Source organism: Monodon monoceros, unplaced genomic scaffold (genome assembly GCF_005190385.1).
Source record: "Monodon monoceros isolate NGI ecotype Baffin Bay Population unplaced genomic scaffold, NGI_Narwhal_1 Super_Scaffold_7, whole genome shotgun sequence".
Classification (NCBI taxonomy): Eukaryota; Metazoa; Chordata; class Mammalia; order Artiodactyla; family Monodontidae; genus Monodon; species Monodon monoceros.
Genome location: NW_021703784.1, coordinates 96,659,288 through 96,675,465, shown reverse-complemented (window position 1 = coordinate 96,675,465; position 16,178 = coordinate 96,659,288). Strand labels below are relative to the sequence as shown.

At 45.0% G+C, this 16,178-nt stretch overlaps 1 protein-coding gene and 1 non-coding gene across 2 annotated transcripts in view; both read left to right on the top strand.

Annotated features, from left to right (window-relative positions):
• Positions 1-2,740: 2,740 nt before the first annotated feature.
• Positions 2,741-16,178, top strand: part of OSBP (oxysterol binding protein) — a 32,966-nt gene continuing 19,528 nt past the window's right edge. The window contains exons 1-3 of the mRNA XM_029208514.1: positions 2,741-3,588; positions 9,832-10,040; positions 12,630-12,880. Of these exons, the coding sequence (XP_029064347.1) occupies positions 3,224-3,588; positions 9,832-10,040; positions 12,630-12,880 (825 nt within the window). The 5' untranslated portion in view covers positions 2,741-3,223. The remainder of the gene's footprint in view (positions 3,589-9,831; positions 10,041-12,629; positions 12,881-16,178) is intronic.
• Positions 10,612-10,753, top strand: LOC114887844. Its single transcript, XR_003791608.1, has one exon. It is a non-coding gene; the product is annotated as a small nucleolar RNA SNORA48 (small nucleolar RNA).

The window sequence follows — 16,178 nt, the reverse complement described above, 5'->3', positions numbered from 1 at the left end:
GAGAAACCTCCGTACTCTTTTCCATAGTGGCTACACCAATTTACATTCCCACTAACACTGCACAAAGGTTCCCTTTTCTCCACATCCTCGTCAACACTCGCTATTTGTTGTTTTTTTTGATAACAGCCATTCTGACAGGTGTGAGGCGACATAACATTGTGGTTTTGATTTGCATTTCTCTGATGATTAGTGATTCTGAGCATCTTTCCACGTGTCTGTTGGCCATCTGTATGTCTTTTTTGGAAAAATGTCTATTCAGATCCTCTGCCCATTTTTTAATTGGGTTGTTTGGCTTTTTGATGTTGAGTTGTATGAGTTCTTTGTATGTTTTAGATATTAACCTCTTATCAAATATATTGTTTGCAAATACCTTCTCCCATTCAGTAGGCTGCCTTTTCATTTTGTTGATAATTTCCTTCGTTGTGCAAAAGCTTTTAAGTTTGATTAGGTCCCATTTGTTTATTTTTTCTTTGTTTCTCTTGCCTGAGGAGACATATCCCAAAAAATATTTCTAAGACTTATGTCAAAGAGCATACTGCCGATGTTTCCTTCTAGAAGTTTTATGGCTTCGGGCCTTACATTTAAGTCTTTAATCCGTTTTGAATTTATTTTTCAATATGGTGTGAGAGGGTGGTCCAGTTTGATTATTTTGCTGGTAGCTGTCCAGTTTCCCCAATACCACTTATTGAAGAGGCTATTTCTCCAGGTTCTAAAGATGCTTTCATTCATATCCATCATACCTACATTGAACATACATACATTGAACAAATACACTGAACAAATGTAATAACTGCTTTTTACTGGTATTAGGTCATCTAATACCAGTCCATTTTCAAATTTCCCCAGTTATCCCCCAAATGTCTGAAAAGCAGTTTTTTTGGGTTTTTTTGTTTGTTTGTTTTTTCAGAACCAGAATCCAGTCAAGCATTTGATTGTGTGGGTTTCTTTTTTAAATTAAAAAGAAGTTAGAACAATCACCACGAGACTCTTTGTTATGATATCACTTTTCCTTAATCTTTATATCTTATCTTCTGTAAAACCAGTTGTCTTATAGAATGTCTCACATTTTTTTTGTACTTGATTGTCTCCTTGGGGGTGTTGTTTATCTGGTTCCTCCAGTCCCTGTGACACCTTACGTTTCTGTAGCTGTTTAGTTTATCAAACACGTTCGTATGCATTTAATCACAACAGAATCGCTATAAGGCTTTATTCCTATTTAACAGAAACGAATACTGAGGCTTGGAGTGCTTAAATGACTTTTCCAAAGCCAGAGAGCCAGTAAGCAGCAAAGGCAGGACTCAAGCATAAAGGGATGCACTTTAGTTGAGTTAAAACAACAACAATTAATCCCAAATAGCCTACATCTAACTGCAGATTTTCAAAGTGCATTCTCTCTCCAGAATTCAATAGATATTTCTTTTCTTTTAAAAACATTTTCAGAAAAAGGACCTGTTGTTGTTGTTTGTTTTGTTTTGTTTTTGCGGTACGCGGGCCTCTCACTGTTGTGGCCTCTCCCGTTGCGGAGCACAGGCTCTGGACGCGCAGGCTCAGCGGCCATGGCTCACGGGCCCAGCCGCTCCGCGGCATGTGGGATCTTCCCGGACCAGGGCACGAACCCGTGTCCGCTGCATCGGCAGGCGGACTCTCAACCACTGCACCACCGGGGAAGCCCAGAAAAAGGATCTTTTAAGAAATGTTTTATTTTCCTGATACCGTGAAGCACATTGCCAAGAAAAAGGAATTTGTTTTACAACGTCTAACAGCTATTTCTCTTGTCCAGCAAAACTAGCAAAATGTAAGATACCAGGTTCCTCCCAAAGCTACGTTTGTAACAACAGTTCACAACGTCTAAATGTTAAATGAGTTACTGAATTTATGACTTTCATAAATGTGTAAACAAAGTCAATTTATCTAAAAATAACTATTTTCTGTGCAAAGTTAAGCATACGCATGTGCGCTTATGATGCTAAAACCAACAAGGGCCTTTAGGACTGTTAGAGACGCCGTTCGGAACTACACGTAAAGTCAGGTCTTCTCCAGTCTCTTTTCTCCTCACAGCTGGGTCAGAAACTCGTGGAACAGAATTAGGAGAAGCTTATAACAGTCTACAATCAAGAGATAAGGGGTGTGGTGCGACGATGAGCAAACCAGGCAAAGGAATTAGGATGGTGGATTCAGGAGGAAACTGGGGAAGACATTTCTGGGCTCCCCAGGAATTCTGGCCTCCAGCTTGGAGCTAGCTGCTAGAAAGGGGCCCTAGAAGGGAGAGACATAGGCAGGGGCTGACTACTGAGAAACACTCTTCTCAACAAGAAAATATGGAAATCTTAACTCAGAGAGAGGGATTCCCAACACTGCCCATACATCAAAAAACGTTTTTAAGAAGCTGACTCGCTTCCGCCTCTCGCAAACTTCCACAAAGGTGGAAGCACGCCCCGCAAGTGCCCTTCCCTGGTTTTATTGGCTGCCCTGGCCTGCCCCTTTCTTAATCTGTTTCTTTCATTGGTTAGCATTGACATGCTCCTGCTTTCACAGACAATTCCCAGAACCAATCATCTCCAATCACCGCTCCGTCTTTCCGCCGACTTGTGAGTGGCATCCATTCCAACCAATAAAAAATGAAAGTGAGGCTGTGGAGCCTACACTCCTCCCCTTTCTCCTCAACTCTTTCTGCAAATGGTAGAAAAGGTTGAGCAGCTGATACGAACCACCAATCCGTAAGGGCGGAAGAGGGGCGAGGAGAAAAGTGATGGGAGGGGGTGACGTGGCGGTGACGGAGGCATAAACTAAAATGAGTGGCAGAAATACTAGCCAATCGACAATCACACTGGCTGGGTAGTCTGCATTCTAGAGTCCTCCCTGAGCGCCGGAGACTTCGGGAAAGCACCAATGAGCTTTTCATGAGTCTGATTGACCTTCACCTGCACCAATCAACGGCGTGCCTGGCGGAAGCGTCCCACCACGGGCTCTCACTGGGCGCTGGTGGAATGACAGGCCCAAGAGAAATGCCAATGTCCGAGGGGTCTTCCGCAAGTGACACTCAGCGTCACCAATCGACTTCCTCCTTCCCGGCGGCAGAGCCCTCCTCCCCGCGGCCGGCCTGGCTGGGCGGGGACGCTGCGCGGCGGCGGCTGATGCGCTAGCTGAGTGGGGCCCTCCGGGCGGCGACGGCGGGTCTCGTAGGCGGTTCCGGCCCTGTATCTCCGGGCGGCGGCGGCGGCTCATGGCGGCGACGGAGCTGAGAGGAGTAGTGGGCCCGGGCCCGGCAGCCATTGCGGCCCCGGGCGGCGGCGGCGGCGGCGCCGGTCCCCCCATGGTGGGAGGAGGCGGCGCCGGCGGCCGCGGAGACTCGGGGCCGAGCTCCGGGATCGCCCCGGGCACGGTGGCCGCGGTGGCTGCGGGCGGCCCGGGCCCCGGGGCCGGGGGAGTGGCGGCGGCGGGCTCGGCTCCTGCGCCGCCGGCGGGGGGCTCGGGCGCTGGGGGTTCGGGCTCGGCTCGCGAGGGCTGGCTCTTCAAATGGACCAATTATATCAAAGGCTACCAGCGGCGGTGGTTCGTGCTGAGCAACGGGCTCCTGAGCTACTACAGGTAACTGCTTCCGGGGCGCCGTCCCCCACTGCAGCCCACAGCCCCTGTGCCGTTACCCTCTTCAGCCCGCGCAGCAGCCAAGGTCGCCCCAGGCCCGTTTTCCTGACTTGCGCTCTTTGACAGCCCGCGACACGAGTCCACCATCACGAAGGTGAACGCCCCAGGACTTACCGCTCCACCTGGGTGATCCACCCTTGGTGCCATACCTTCCTCTCGGTCCTGGCCCTTCCAGTTGTTCGGAGAGCATCTACTCTTCCATTGTGTTTCCAACAGCGCATCGGTGCAGTGATTAATTCTGCAAGGAAGGCGCTGTTGTAGGTGTTTAAGGGACACATATGGGAGGGCAAAGTCCAGGCACCGCTCGCAAGGAACTTACTGTAAAAAGTCCCAAGGCTTAGCTCTCTGTGCCTAGTCTCCAGAATTCAAGGTTATTAGCAGCCCTTGATGTACCCGCCTTTGCTCTCTCCACATTCAGGCACAAGGACACCACGCGTAGGGTGGCCTCGGTATCTGTCCCCTCTCTTTATCTCTCCAAGATTTGCCTAGGCTTTCGCCTTCTGGACAGACCAGAATGGAGAAGTGCACTCCAGTGTTTCTTTTTGCCTGCCCCACGTCCTCCCGTGGGAATCATTAAGTGTTCCATCCAGTATTTCTGGGATCTCTCTGGTCAGTGAGGTTTAAGTTTCATTAAGAGAAGAGTCCATGTCTTTTGTATGACTACTTCTGTTCAAAAATGCTTGTTTTGGGATGTTCAATATATTTTTACGGTGACCCACAATCTTCCCACAACATAACATGCTTTTGGCTATTCATGTTACTATAGATAGAGAGGTTAGGACACTGGATTTGGAGACAGGACATAAACATTTCCTGAGTGCTGGACAGTTTGGATGGGTGTTTAACATACGGTATTCTTTGACTCCCCCAAACAATCTGGAAGTTAGGAGATATTCCCATCTTACCAATGAGGAAACGGAGACTTAGCTTGGGCAACTTTCCCAAGGTCTTGAGTCAGGATTTGAAACTAATTCTTTTCACACCAACACAACCTAAAACCCAGGTTAGTGTTACATGGATCAGTCAGATATAGAGATAACTACTTATCCATAGCTAGTACATTTATAGATCATGATACTATGTATATTTTATACAAAATGTATAGAAGTTCCCTTTAAGGGAGATTTTGCTTAATATAATGGCATTTCTAAGTGAAATCTTTTTATAAAGACCATTCTATTTGGGCCCCAAAACAGTGTTGTTAAGAACGGCTCACTCTATATTTCTTTTCCTCTGCCAGTAGTCACTTTGCCACCAGGAGGGTTTGGGTGAACGAATCTCTTTTCCACCAACTCCATTGTATTGGCTCTTAAAGAATTTTGAGAGGAAATTGAAGATGGGAGTTGGATTGATGGAGAATAAACAGTTTCTAAAAAAAAAAAAAAAATGATGGGAGTTGGAGGTTGTTGAAGTAGGAACACAGGCTTATCTGGTCTCTAACGGTGGAAAATACCTTAGCACATCCTCACTGCTTAAGCCACATTAATTGTGAACACTTGTGTATTACGTTTCTTTTTTTTTTTTACCATCTTTATTGGAGTATAATTGCTTTACAATGTTGCGTTAGTTTCTGCTGTATAACAAAGTGAATCAGCTATACGTATACAAATATCCCCATATCCCCTCCCTCTTGCATCTCCCTCCCACCCCTCTAGGTGGTCACAAAGCACCGAGCTGATCTCCCTGTGCTATGCAGCTGCTTCCCACTAGCTATCTGTTTTACATTTGGTGGTCTATATATGTCAGTGCTACTTTCTCACTTCGTCCCAGCTTACTCTTCCCCCTCCCTGTGTCAAGTCCATTCTCTATGTCTGCGTCTTTATTCCTGTCCTCCCGCTAAGTTCACCAGAACAATTTTTTTTAGATTCCATATATATGTGTTGGCACAGGGTATTTGTTTTTCTTACTTCACTCTGGATGACAGTCTCTAGGTCCATCCACCTCACTACAAATAACTCAATTTCGTTTATTTTTATAGCTAATATTCCATTGTATGTATGTGCCACATCTTCTTTATCCATTTATCTGTCGATGGACACTTAGGTTGCTTCCGCGTCCTGGCTGTTATAAATAGTGCTGCAGTGAACATTGTGGTACATGACTCTTTTTGAATTATGGTTTTCTCAGCGTATATGCCCAGTAGTGGGATTGCTGGGTCGTATGGTAGTTCTATTTTTAGTTTTTTAAGGAACCTCCATACTGTTCTCCATGGTGGCTATATCAATTTACATTCCCACCAACAGTGCAAGAGTGTTCCCTTTTCTCCACACCCTCTCCAGCATTTATTGTTCGTAGATTTTTTGACGATGGCCATTCTGACTGCTCTGAGGTGATACCGCATTGTGGTTTTTTTGTTTTTGTTTTTGCGGTATGCGGGCTTCTCACTGTTGTGGCCTCTCCTGTTGCGGAGCACAGGCTCCGGACGCGCAGGCTCGGCGGCCATGGCTCACGGGCCCAGCCGCTCCGCGGCATGTGGGATCTTCCTGGAACGGGGCACGAACCCGTGTCCCCTGCATCGGCAGGCAGACTCTCAACCACTGCGCCACCAGGGAAGCCCCCTCATTGTGGTTTTGATATGCATTTCTCTAATGATTAGTGATGTTGAGCATCCTTTCATGTGTTTGTTGGCCATCTGTATGCCTTCTTTGGAGAAATGTCTGTTTAGGTCTTCTGCCCATTTTTGGATTGCACTGTTTGTTTTTTTGATATTGAGCTACATGAGCTGCTTGTATATTTTGGAGATTAATCCTTTGTCAGTTGCTTCGTTTGCAAATATTTTCTCCCATTCTGAGGGTTGTTTTTTTGCCTTGTTTATGGTTTCCTTTGCTGTGCAAAAGCTTTTAAGTTGCATTAGGTCCCATTTGTTTATTTTTGTTTTTATTTCCATTTCTCTAGGAGGTGGGTCAAAAAGGATCTTGTTGTGATGTATGTCGTACAGTGTTCTGCCAATGTTTTCCTGTAAGAGTTTTATAGTGTCTGGCCTTACATTTAGGTCTTTAATCCATTTTGAGTTTATTTTTGTGTATGGTGTTAGGGAGTGTTCTAATTTCATTCTTTTACATGTAGCTGTCCAGTTTTCCCAGCACCACTTATTGAAGAGGCTGTCCTTTCTCCATTGTATATTCTTGTCTCCTTTATCAAAGATAAGGTGACCATATGTGTGTGGATTTACCTCTGGGCTTTCGATCCTGTTCCATTGATCTGTATTTCTGTTTTTGTGCCAGTACCATACTGTCTTTATCACTGTAGCTCCATAGTATAGTCTGAAGTCAGGGAGCCTGATTCCTCCAGCTCTGTTTTTCTTTCTCAGGATTGCTTTGGCTTATGTATATCATTTGCATTATTATATTCAGAGTTGATTTTCATTTTAACCCTTTCTAATTACTCATCCAGGACTATCAGTTTAAGGTTAAATCACAAATCTAAAATTTTAGTCTGCTCCAAAGTTTTTCCCCTACTCAGGTTCATGTTTTCCTGTTACACTGGCCATCATTCTAATGTTCAATTGATTCATGTCCTAACTTGGCTTGTAAGTCACTGTTAACACTGATTCCCCATTTTCAAAAGTTGTGTATCAGCTGAAGGCCTTAATGTGTGGTCATTTTTCCTCATCCAAGTTCCTAATCAAATCTACTTTCTAGCCCAGTTGAGTCTTTGATCAGTACCAGTCTTGATCAGTATTGATCTTGGTTGGACAGTAATAACCTATATGTTGCTATCTTTTAAGTACTTGTAACCCCTTTTCACTTCTCTCTTACAGTAGCTAGTGGTACCTGTCTGACTACAGCTAAAACTACTTCCAAAACATATCAAACCACATACTGGGAAATATACCACGGGCCTGTCCTTGCCAGCTGAGATGGTTCCACCCACACACCAACCAAGCAACAGGATCCAAAGTTATCAAATCTACGCACTACCCTCAAAATCACATTGAAGTACTTCCTATCAACGAATTGGTAGTTTATTCTTTCGAACAGGTTCTTTGGGTCCCCATCTCCTTATTTAGCCAACTCGTCTTTCCTCCTGCTTTTCATGCCTCCAAAACCAATCGTATCTTGTATATGCCTTTTACAAAATACTGTTTTCTTTTTAGCTGAGTACTTCCTAGACCCATGCTCTGATGAACTGTCCTAATAGGCTTTGGCAAGCCTTCTTTTTACCTATCCTTTTCTTCCTCACAAAGTTACACAGATCTCCGGTTACTTAAAACCATATGTAGAACCCCAGCTCTCCTAGACACATCATGACAAGCTCATAGTATTAGTTTTCCTGGCTAGCCTCTAGAGACTGAGTTACTATTTCGGCTGGCCTTTTCAGGGAAGACCTTACTAACCAGAAAATACCACCTAATACTGAGGTGCCTAAAGAACTTATCTTGCACTCTGAAAAGCATGTCTTTCTCGCTTCTGCACTCACCATTTATAAGCATAGATGTACCTGCTTGAACCCAAGAGCTCCGAAGTTAAGCCCGCCCTACTTCCAGAGTTCTTTGGTATTTTAAAAACTGCTACAGACGTTATGTGATTTGAGAAGCTTCTTTAGTTCATGAAGATGACCCAAGCAGAAGAGATTCCTAGGAAGTGGCTTGTGGAATATACCAACACGTTGTGAGGAGTGTGGTAGACAGTCCAAGCAACACCTTTGGAGTAGAAAGCAAGGGTGAGCTCGCCTGTCAGCTGCGGGTCTGTAATTCAGCCTGCATTATTCATAATGTAACTGAAGCTTGGGGGCAGGGGAGGGGAGGTAAGAATAGAAAAACCAGGGATTCACGTTACAGTGTGGCAGGTGCGGGCGCGATGGAAGATGGCCTGGTTTATTGAGGATCCGTACCCCCCTCCCCCCGCCCCGGCCATCCCATACTGCTCATTTGTGCATCTGAGGAAGAAAAACCAGTTTCATGGGACAAACCGAACGATAGCAAATCTGTCTTCCTAAACACAGCACACAGACTTTCTCAAAGCCACCAAATCTTAGTTTCCAGAGATGGAGTGTGTGTCATCTCTGGCATGCAGGAATTCTGGACGTGCCAGGTATGTTTGGCTGCTTGGCACTCGTGAAAGAGAAACGGCTCTGCTTTGCACTGTGGCAGTTGGCAAAGGACTTTGACCTCTTTATGTTCCAAGTTGGTCAGGGAAAAACTGCAGTCTCAACATGCAGGTCCCTGGGCATAATCAGCGGGTGGGGGAAATTAGCACAGTTTGCCCTGTACTCTCAGTTGTGCTAGCAGCTTGATCTTTTATGCCAGGTCTCTTGTAGCTTGTTGTCACCAACCAGTGCTGTAAAGTTCAAAAGTTAGTCTATTAATAGAACTGTCAGTCAGTAGAAATGGGGAAAATTTTTATACCCAGTCCTCTGAGAACAGATTTGCTGAATCTCTCCTAGCTATTAATAGGATGGCTTAGGAGTTCCCACCAATAGAGGTCAGTGGACCTTAGGAAAGAATATATTCCAGAAAGATTATACCACCTGGTGATTCTTTAATGATTATTCTTTCTTTACTCCCACAGAAAGCTAGTTATTCCTATTTCATATCATTTGAGCTGTAGTCAGTATTTAATATTCTAAACGTCTAAGGGTGCCTTACACTTCTGCAAGATAGTTGTTAAGAGTAGTATGAGAATTTCACTTGGGTGAGTTATAGTTGGGGGAATGGGTTGTTCAATACATGTAAAATGGAGCTATTCTTTCTCTTAGAGAATAAGATTATTTTACAGAATTTTGTTGCATGAGTTTATAAAGCACTATTTCATAATTATGTCTTGCTAAGTAAAAGGTAATTCCTGACTGCAAAAGGGCATGAGGGAACTTTCTGGGGTGATGGAAATGTTCTACATCTTGATTGTGGAGGTGGTAGCACAATTGTATACATTTGTCAAAACTCACTAAATTGTACTCTTAAAATTGTTGGGTTAATACCGTATGTAGTTATCCGTCAGTGAAGCCTATTTTTTAAAAGCTAAGGGTGAGAGGGACAGCAGAGCAATAAAAGCTTACAGGCTCTGAAAGGAAATCCCTACTGATTGTTTTTTGAATTTTAGGGAGCCATTTGAGGGAAATATTAGAACTTCCTAGTTCCTAAGACTGCTGTATTTTCGAAAGGCTTAGAGTTATGAAATGGAATGTGATGAAGGATAAACCACGCATCAACTTTCTACTTAGCTTGTCTTTGGCTTGTTATTGCAGGTCAAAGGCAGAAATGAGACATACCTGCCGTGGTACCATCAACCTCGCCACAGCCAACATCACAGTGGAGGACTCCTGCAACTTCATCATTTCCAATGGGGGTGCTCAGACCTACCATCTGAAGGCGAGCTCAGAAGTAGAGCGGCAGCGCTGGGTCACAGCCCTAGAACTGGCCAAGGCCAAGGCTGTGAAGATGCTGGCAGAATCAGGTAGGGAGCAAAGAATATTGTGTCTGGGGAACATTCTGTTTGCCCCTCTTATGCACGAATCTTATTTTGTCCCTCACTGTCATTGTCATTTAATTAGCAGCTATCTCCTGGATGTCTCAGGCTTCTGCTCACCAGGCAGAATTTCTCCTGGAGTGCTGGTTTTCAGCTGGGGGCAATTCTGCCCCAAAGGGGACATTTGGCGAAGGCTGAGCATTGGTGGTGCTAATGGCATCTAGGGAGTAGAGGCCAGAGATGCTGCTAAACCTCCTGCCAATGCACAGGGCAGCCCCACAGCAGAGAGGTAGCTGGCCCAAAATGCCAGAGTTGTTCAGATTGGGAAACTCTGTCTTAGGAGCATATCAGTTATCCTTTTGGCTCTTAATGCCAACTGACTACCTTAAAATTTTGAGAAATAATTATTTTATTGATAGATCAGTCAGGATTATTACAACTCACACTTTGGATCTGTCCTTACTTTTTTCTTTTCTCCTGACATCTTCTTACTTAACTCTTTTCTGGTTGAATTGAAACCGACAGTCTTCGTAGATGGCCAGAAACATTGTATGTGAAACCCCCTGGCAGTGGACAAAGAGACACCTGATGGGTGGTGCTGCTCTTATATCAGTCTGGGCAGAGCAGTGCCCAGCCCTTTGTTCAACCCAGCTTGGTGCCTGGGCTGGTGGCCAGAGCTGTTTCAGCCTTGAGGCACATTAAAAAAATAATAATTATATGTGATATTTTCTGTGAAAAATCTTTATTTTGCTACCATAGTCTCACTAAAAAGAACAATCTAATTATGTTTTGATTTTTCTTAAAGGAAAATGGTAGGATTTCCCTGCAGTTGTTGATAGTTTAGTCATTCTGAGCTTGTTCACTTAGAGCTGACCAAGATGCTCACCTGCTAACTTTTGTTCATCTCTTGTGTTTCTTATCCCTTGTTCTTTCCCGTGCTGTGTTTAATATCTCTTAAGCAATGAAAGGAAAGTTTACTGCTTTGTAAATTTCCGGGTAACAGGTTATATTTTGACTTTGGCCCTGCCTGTGTGCCTAACAGATAGGGCAGGTCCTTCCTTGTTTCTTTTGTTTTGATTTTAGTGCTGATTTTAGCTCCCCCAAAGGAAGTGACATTGCTGGAAAAGAACTTTGCAGTTACAAAGTGTTAAGGACAAAAGTGATAGCAAGAGGCACAACACAGCTCTCTGCTTGACTTATTATTTGAAAGTCATTTAACAGAAGACCGTGCACAGCTTTCAGTGCAGGGGTGGCTTTAGTGTCAGATGAGCTCATCCTGAAGTTCCTGAGTTCTCCTTTAGGAAAGATAAGTTAGTGAGTCTTCTGATCATGTGGACATGGTTTACAGAGAGCATCCAGGCTGCAGTTCTCAACCCATGTCGTGCAGGCCCACCGACCACCCAACAGATAGTGGATTTGCACCAATAATCAGTGTGACTGGATTGGGACCCTCAAGCTAGGGTTAAAAGGCTCAATATTCATTCCCAGCCCCAAGAGCCGTATAGCGTCTCCATCCTGTCCTCTGGGTCACTGGTTCGCAAACCTCAGTGTGCATCAGAGTTACCCAGACAGCTTATTCGAAATACAGATTCCTGGACCTTGCCTCACACCAGCCAAATCAAGGTTTTTCTGGGGGTGGGGCCAGAGACTGCACCTTTAAGAAGAACCCCAGGGTTGGGACATGAGGGGATGGAGGAGGGTGGTCAAAAAGTACAAGCTTCCAGAGACTTCTCTGGTGGCGCAGTGGTTAAGAATCCGCCTGCCAATGAAGGGGACACGGGTTCAATCCCTGGTCCAGGAAGATCCCACGTGCCGCGGAGCAACTAAGCCTGTGCTCCACAACTACCGAGCCCACGTGCTGCAACTACTGAAGCCTGTGCGCCTAGAGCCTGTGCTCTGCAACAAGGGAAGCCACCGCAACGAGAAGCCCACGCACCGCAACGAAGAGTAGCCCCCGCTCGCCGCAACTAGAGAGAGCCCACTCACAGCAACGAAGACCCAACACAGCCAAAAAAAAAAAAAAAAAAAAAACAGATTAAAAAAGAAAGGTACAAGCTTCCAGTTATAAGATAAATAAGTCCTGGGGATGAAAATACAACATGATGACTGTAGTTAACACTGCCGTTTGGTGTATTTGAAAGTTGTTAAGAGAGTAGATCCTAAAAGTCTCATCACAAGGGAAAAAAACCCTTCTTTTTGTATCTATATGAGATGATGGAGGTTAACTTATTTTAACCATTTCACAATATATGTAAGGTGTATATGCTGTACACCTTAAACTTGTAGCAGTGCTATATGTCAATTATATGTCAATAAAACTAGAAGGAAAAAAAGCGTGAGCAGAAAAATTGCTTATTGTGGTCTGCCCCAGGAAAAAAAAAGTAGTAGTACCCCAGCTGTTTGTGACACAGGTGGGCTGTGGACCACCTGTAGGCGAATCGTCTGGCAATGGTGAGCTCTCGGTCGGTCAGAACGCACAGCCTGAGGAGTGTCAGTTTGGTTGTGGGCAGCGTGGGTAGGGTTCCGACTCTCAGCCCTGGGCTTGGAGTCCTATCACTCACCTTTCCGCCCGTACAGATGAGTCAGGAGATGAAGAGTCCGTCTCACAAACCGACAAGACCGAGCTGCAGAACACCCTGCGGACCCTGTCCAGCAAAGTGGAGGACCTGAGCACATGCAACGACCTGATCGCCAAGCACGGCACGGCACTGCAGCGCTCGCTCAGCGAGCTGGAGTCCCTGCGGCTGCCGGCCGAGAGCAACGAGAAGATCAAACAGGTCAACGAGCGGGCCACGCTCTTCAGGATAACGTCCAACGCCATGATCAACGTAAGCGCGCACATGTCTGCCTTGCTTTTTGCTTCTTTCCCTCTTTGAAATGTAATTCTCCCCAAATGCTGGAAAATTGTAGTTGGTAAAGCATAGGACGTTAGGTCCTGCTTAATCGTTCAAGGGATTTGAGTTACATTTTTTTTGTTGCATGAAATGGAACAGGGTGCACAGATGGAATGACATTCCCGCTCTGCTTGAATGGTCAGGAGGACACTGCTCCAGCCCTGCGTCTGCCACCAGCAGGGCATCTGATGGTGATGTTAGTTGAGTCCCTTCACCTCTCTGGGTTGTGGTTCTATCTATCTATCTATCAGATATCTATCTATCTATCTATTTTTCTCTAACTTTATCTATTGGAACTAAAAGGTCTTCATGGGCCCTTTCCACTTCCACGTTCTTTGAGATTTTGGTTGGAGTCTGACCCCTACTTTGGTAACGCACCCTGGCCTACAGTGTGGTAAGTGGGAGCTGGATTAAGTACTAGTGAGAACCTTGTAATCCTGGTTAGTCCCATCTTGAGTCTTGGATTTGAGGGGTAATTCTGGGTAAGACAAAATATTCAACCTTGGGTACTTTTCTTTTCAAAAGAAGGGGCCAGTGCTTCTGCCTCCTTATGACTCCTAGCTCGGGTGCTGTCGTTGCTTTAGGGAATACTTTGGCTGCTTGGGTGCAGGGCTCCAGGTAAACCCAACGTGCCACTGACGTTGGTGACGTGTGTCCGATACTGGGTGATAGGTATGGAGTGAGTGCACAGTTTAAATAGCGCCCTTCTTCCTCTGCTGGCGACTGATCCTCACCCGGCAGGTTCGTCAGCTTCCGCATAGGAACACGAGAGGTTGCTTCATACGGCACGTGAGAACACTGCTCTTTCAGGAGGGGCTTGTGCAGGTGTTTTTGTTTTCCTATCTAATCAAATGGGATGAACTTACTCACTAGGGTCAGATTTTTCCTTGTTGGAGGAGTGATAATAAGGCATCTGCTTAGAATTAGTTGTGTCCACGTGGCTCTTAGAGATCGAAGGTCTTTTCCTATGACCAAGGGAAAATTTGTTTTTTTGCATTTAAAACCCCTTTGTTTCTTAATAGAAAGTTGTAGTAACTTTTACTTTCGTGTCATTTTCTGAAGCGCTGAACACTCTCTTCAGTGCTCCGACTCCCATGAAGTAGAGGAGAGAAATTATTTTGTCCCCTTAAGGACTGCAGGCAGATCAGTGTCTCCCAGCACCATTCTGCAGACCAGCACTGGCGCTTGTGTTTCTGATGTTGGGTCGTGTGCTCTCTTTCCAAACTCTCGTACTTCTTGGTGCCTGTGTGCCTGTTTTTCTGGTCCTCCTGTGATCAGGAAGACCTCATAAATCATACAGGTCATTTAATCAGTAGTAAATAAATATACTTTTGAACAGCTCAGGACACAACCATCTGTTAACCTTTTATCCATGTCAGGTGAACACCCTGCTCCATGACAATTTTTTTCCTACTCTGATAGGAAAAAGTTGCTAAATAAAACACCTCTTGATTTAAAAATGTCTCATAAAACTGGAACTTTATTTTGGACTTTTCTCTTGAAAATATGCTTATCTTCATTCCTGGCGACAGTTCTTTTTCCCTGAGTTCTAGGTATCCAGAGTTTGTGTCAGTTCTCATTCTGTTCTCCCTGGGTGCACTGTCTTTGCCCCTTTTATAGCCAGTTACTGCAGGAAATGCATTTTTTAGCCCTGTGTTATTTCCTTTGTACCTTTTAGGGGATGATGGCAAGGCCTTAAAACTGACATGCTAGCACATCACATCTCTAAACAGGCAGTGTTATAGCAAAGGAAGAATGCACTCATTCCACTCAGTTGCTTGCTTGCTTAGGATATAGCTTTTCTTATTATCAGAGTGAGTCTAAGCAGGGGAGCGCATTTGACACTGTCAGTGTATGCATTTGCTAATGCAGTGAACACCTATTGAGCACCTTCTGTGTTCTAGGCACTGTGCTGGGGATGTAAAACTAATGTGGCTGTGGTCCCTGCCCTCAGGGAGATTACTGTCCAGTGAGGGGCCAGAGGAGTGAACAGATCATTATGGAGTGTGCTGCGTGCCAGGAGAGATGTGAGCACAGGCTGCTGTGCTGTAGTACCGTGGGATTGTCTAGCTCAGACCAGGAGGATCTGAGAAGGTAACCCCCCAGATAAATTCTGAAAGACCCGAGAGAGTCTTCTTATGAAAAAAAGGCAACAAAGAGTTTGGGGTCCTGAAGTCCAACTGCCCCAGTTCCCATCTCTGTGACCTGGGGCACCCTAGTCCCTCGGTGACCCCAGTTCCTTTTCTGTAAATGGTGATGATCCTAGTAGCTGCCCTCAGGGTGTGGAGAGGCTTTTCTTAGATAATGGATGTCGAGTATTCAGTAAAGCGCCTGGCATATAATCTTCTCTCACTAACTTTGAGTTGTGACCCCTGTTCTTCAAAGGAAGTGAGGGAAGAGAGTTGATCCAGGTGTGGTGTGTGTGGATCCCTCCCTCTCTCCCAAAGTCTGGGAACCACTTGCAGTTGACTGTTACCCAAGCAAGGAAGTAGCTAGAGATAAGGCTGAAGAGGAGTTAAGTATGGGGGGTGGGGGGCTGTGTGCAGATCCTACTAAATGGGCTTGGTAGTAGTGGATTAGAAGAGGATAAGACCGATTTTGATGCAGGCTTAACTGTTAATAGATAACACCTTATTGAATGATTACTATGAGCCTGGTCTAAGTGCTTTACATGTTAAGCAACAACTTTTGAGATAGCTACTGTTGTCATTCTTTGTTTACAGATGAGGAAGATGAGTAACTTGCTAAAAATTCCATAGTTAGATAGTAGGATGGAGCTGTGACAATTCCAGAGTATGTCCTCTATACTGCTTCTGAGTGTGGAGGAACAAAAGAAATGTACAGAGTCCAGAAATATCGAAGAAAAATCAGTAGGATTTGATCATTGGATGTGGGGAGGGAAGAAAACTAAGAATCAAGGATCCCTCTTAGTTTTCTGGCTTGGGCAGGTGGAAGGGCCCTGGAACTGTTCTTGGGATGGAGATGCAGAGTCAGAAAGGGAACATGGTGAGTTCATATGGGACCCACTGATTCTGAGATTACTTTGAGCCATTGAGTAGGCAATTGGATAGTCTGGTCTGCAGCTCCCTGAGCGCAGAGCTGGAATTATGATTTAGTAGGCATCAGCCCATAGGCAAAGGTTGAAACCATGGGAGTAGATGTTCTATTTACCTATTAGTTTCTCTTTAACAGGGTATAGACTTTTAAGCTTACATTGCTCCCTTCCTTCATT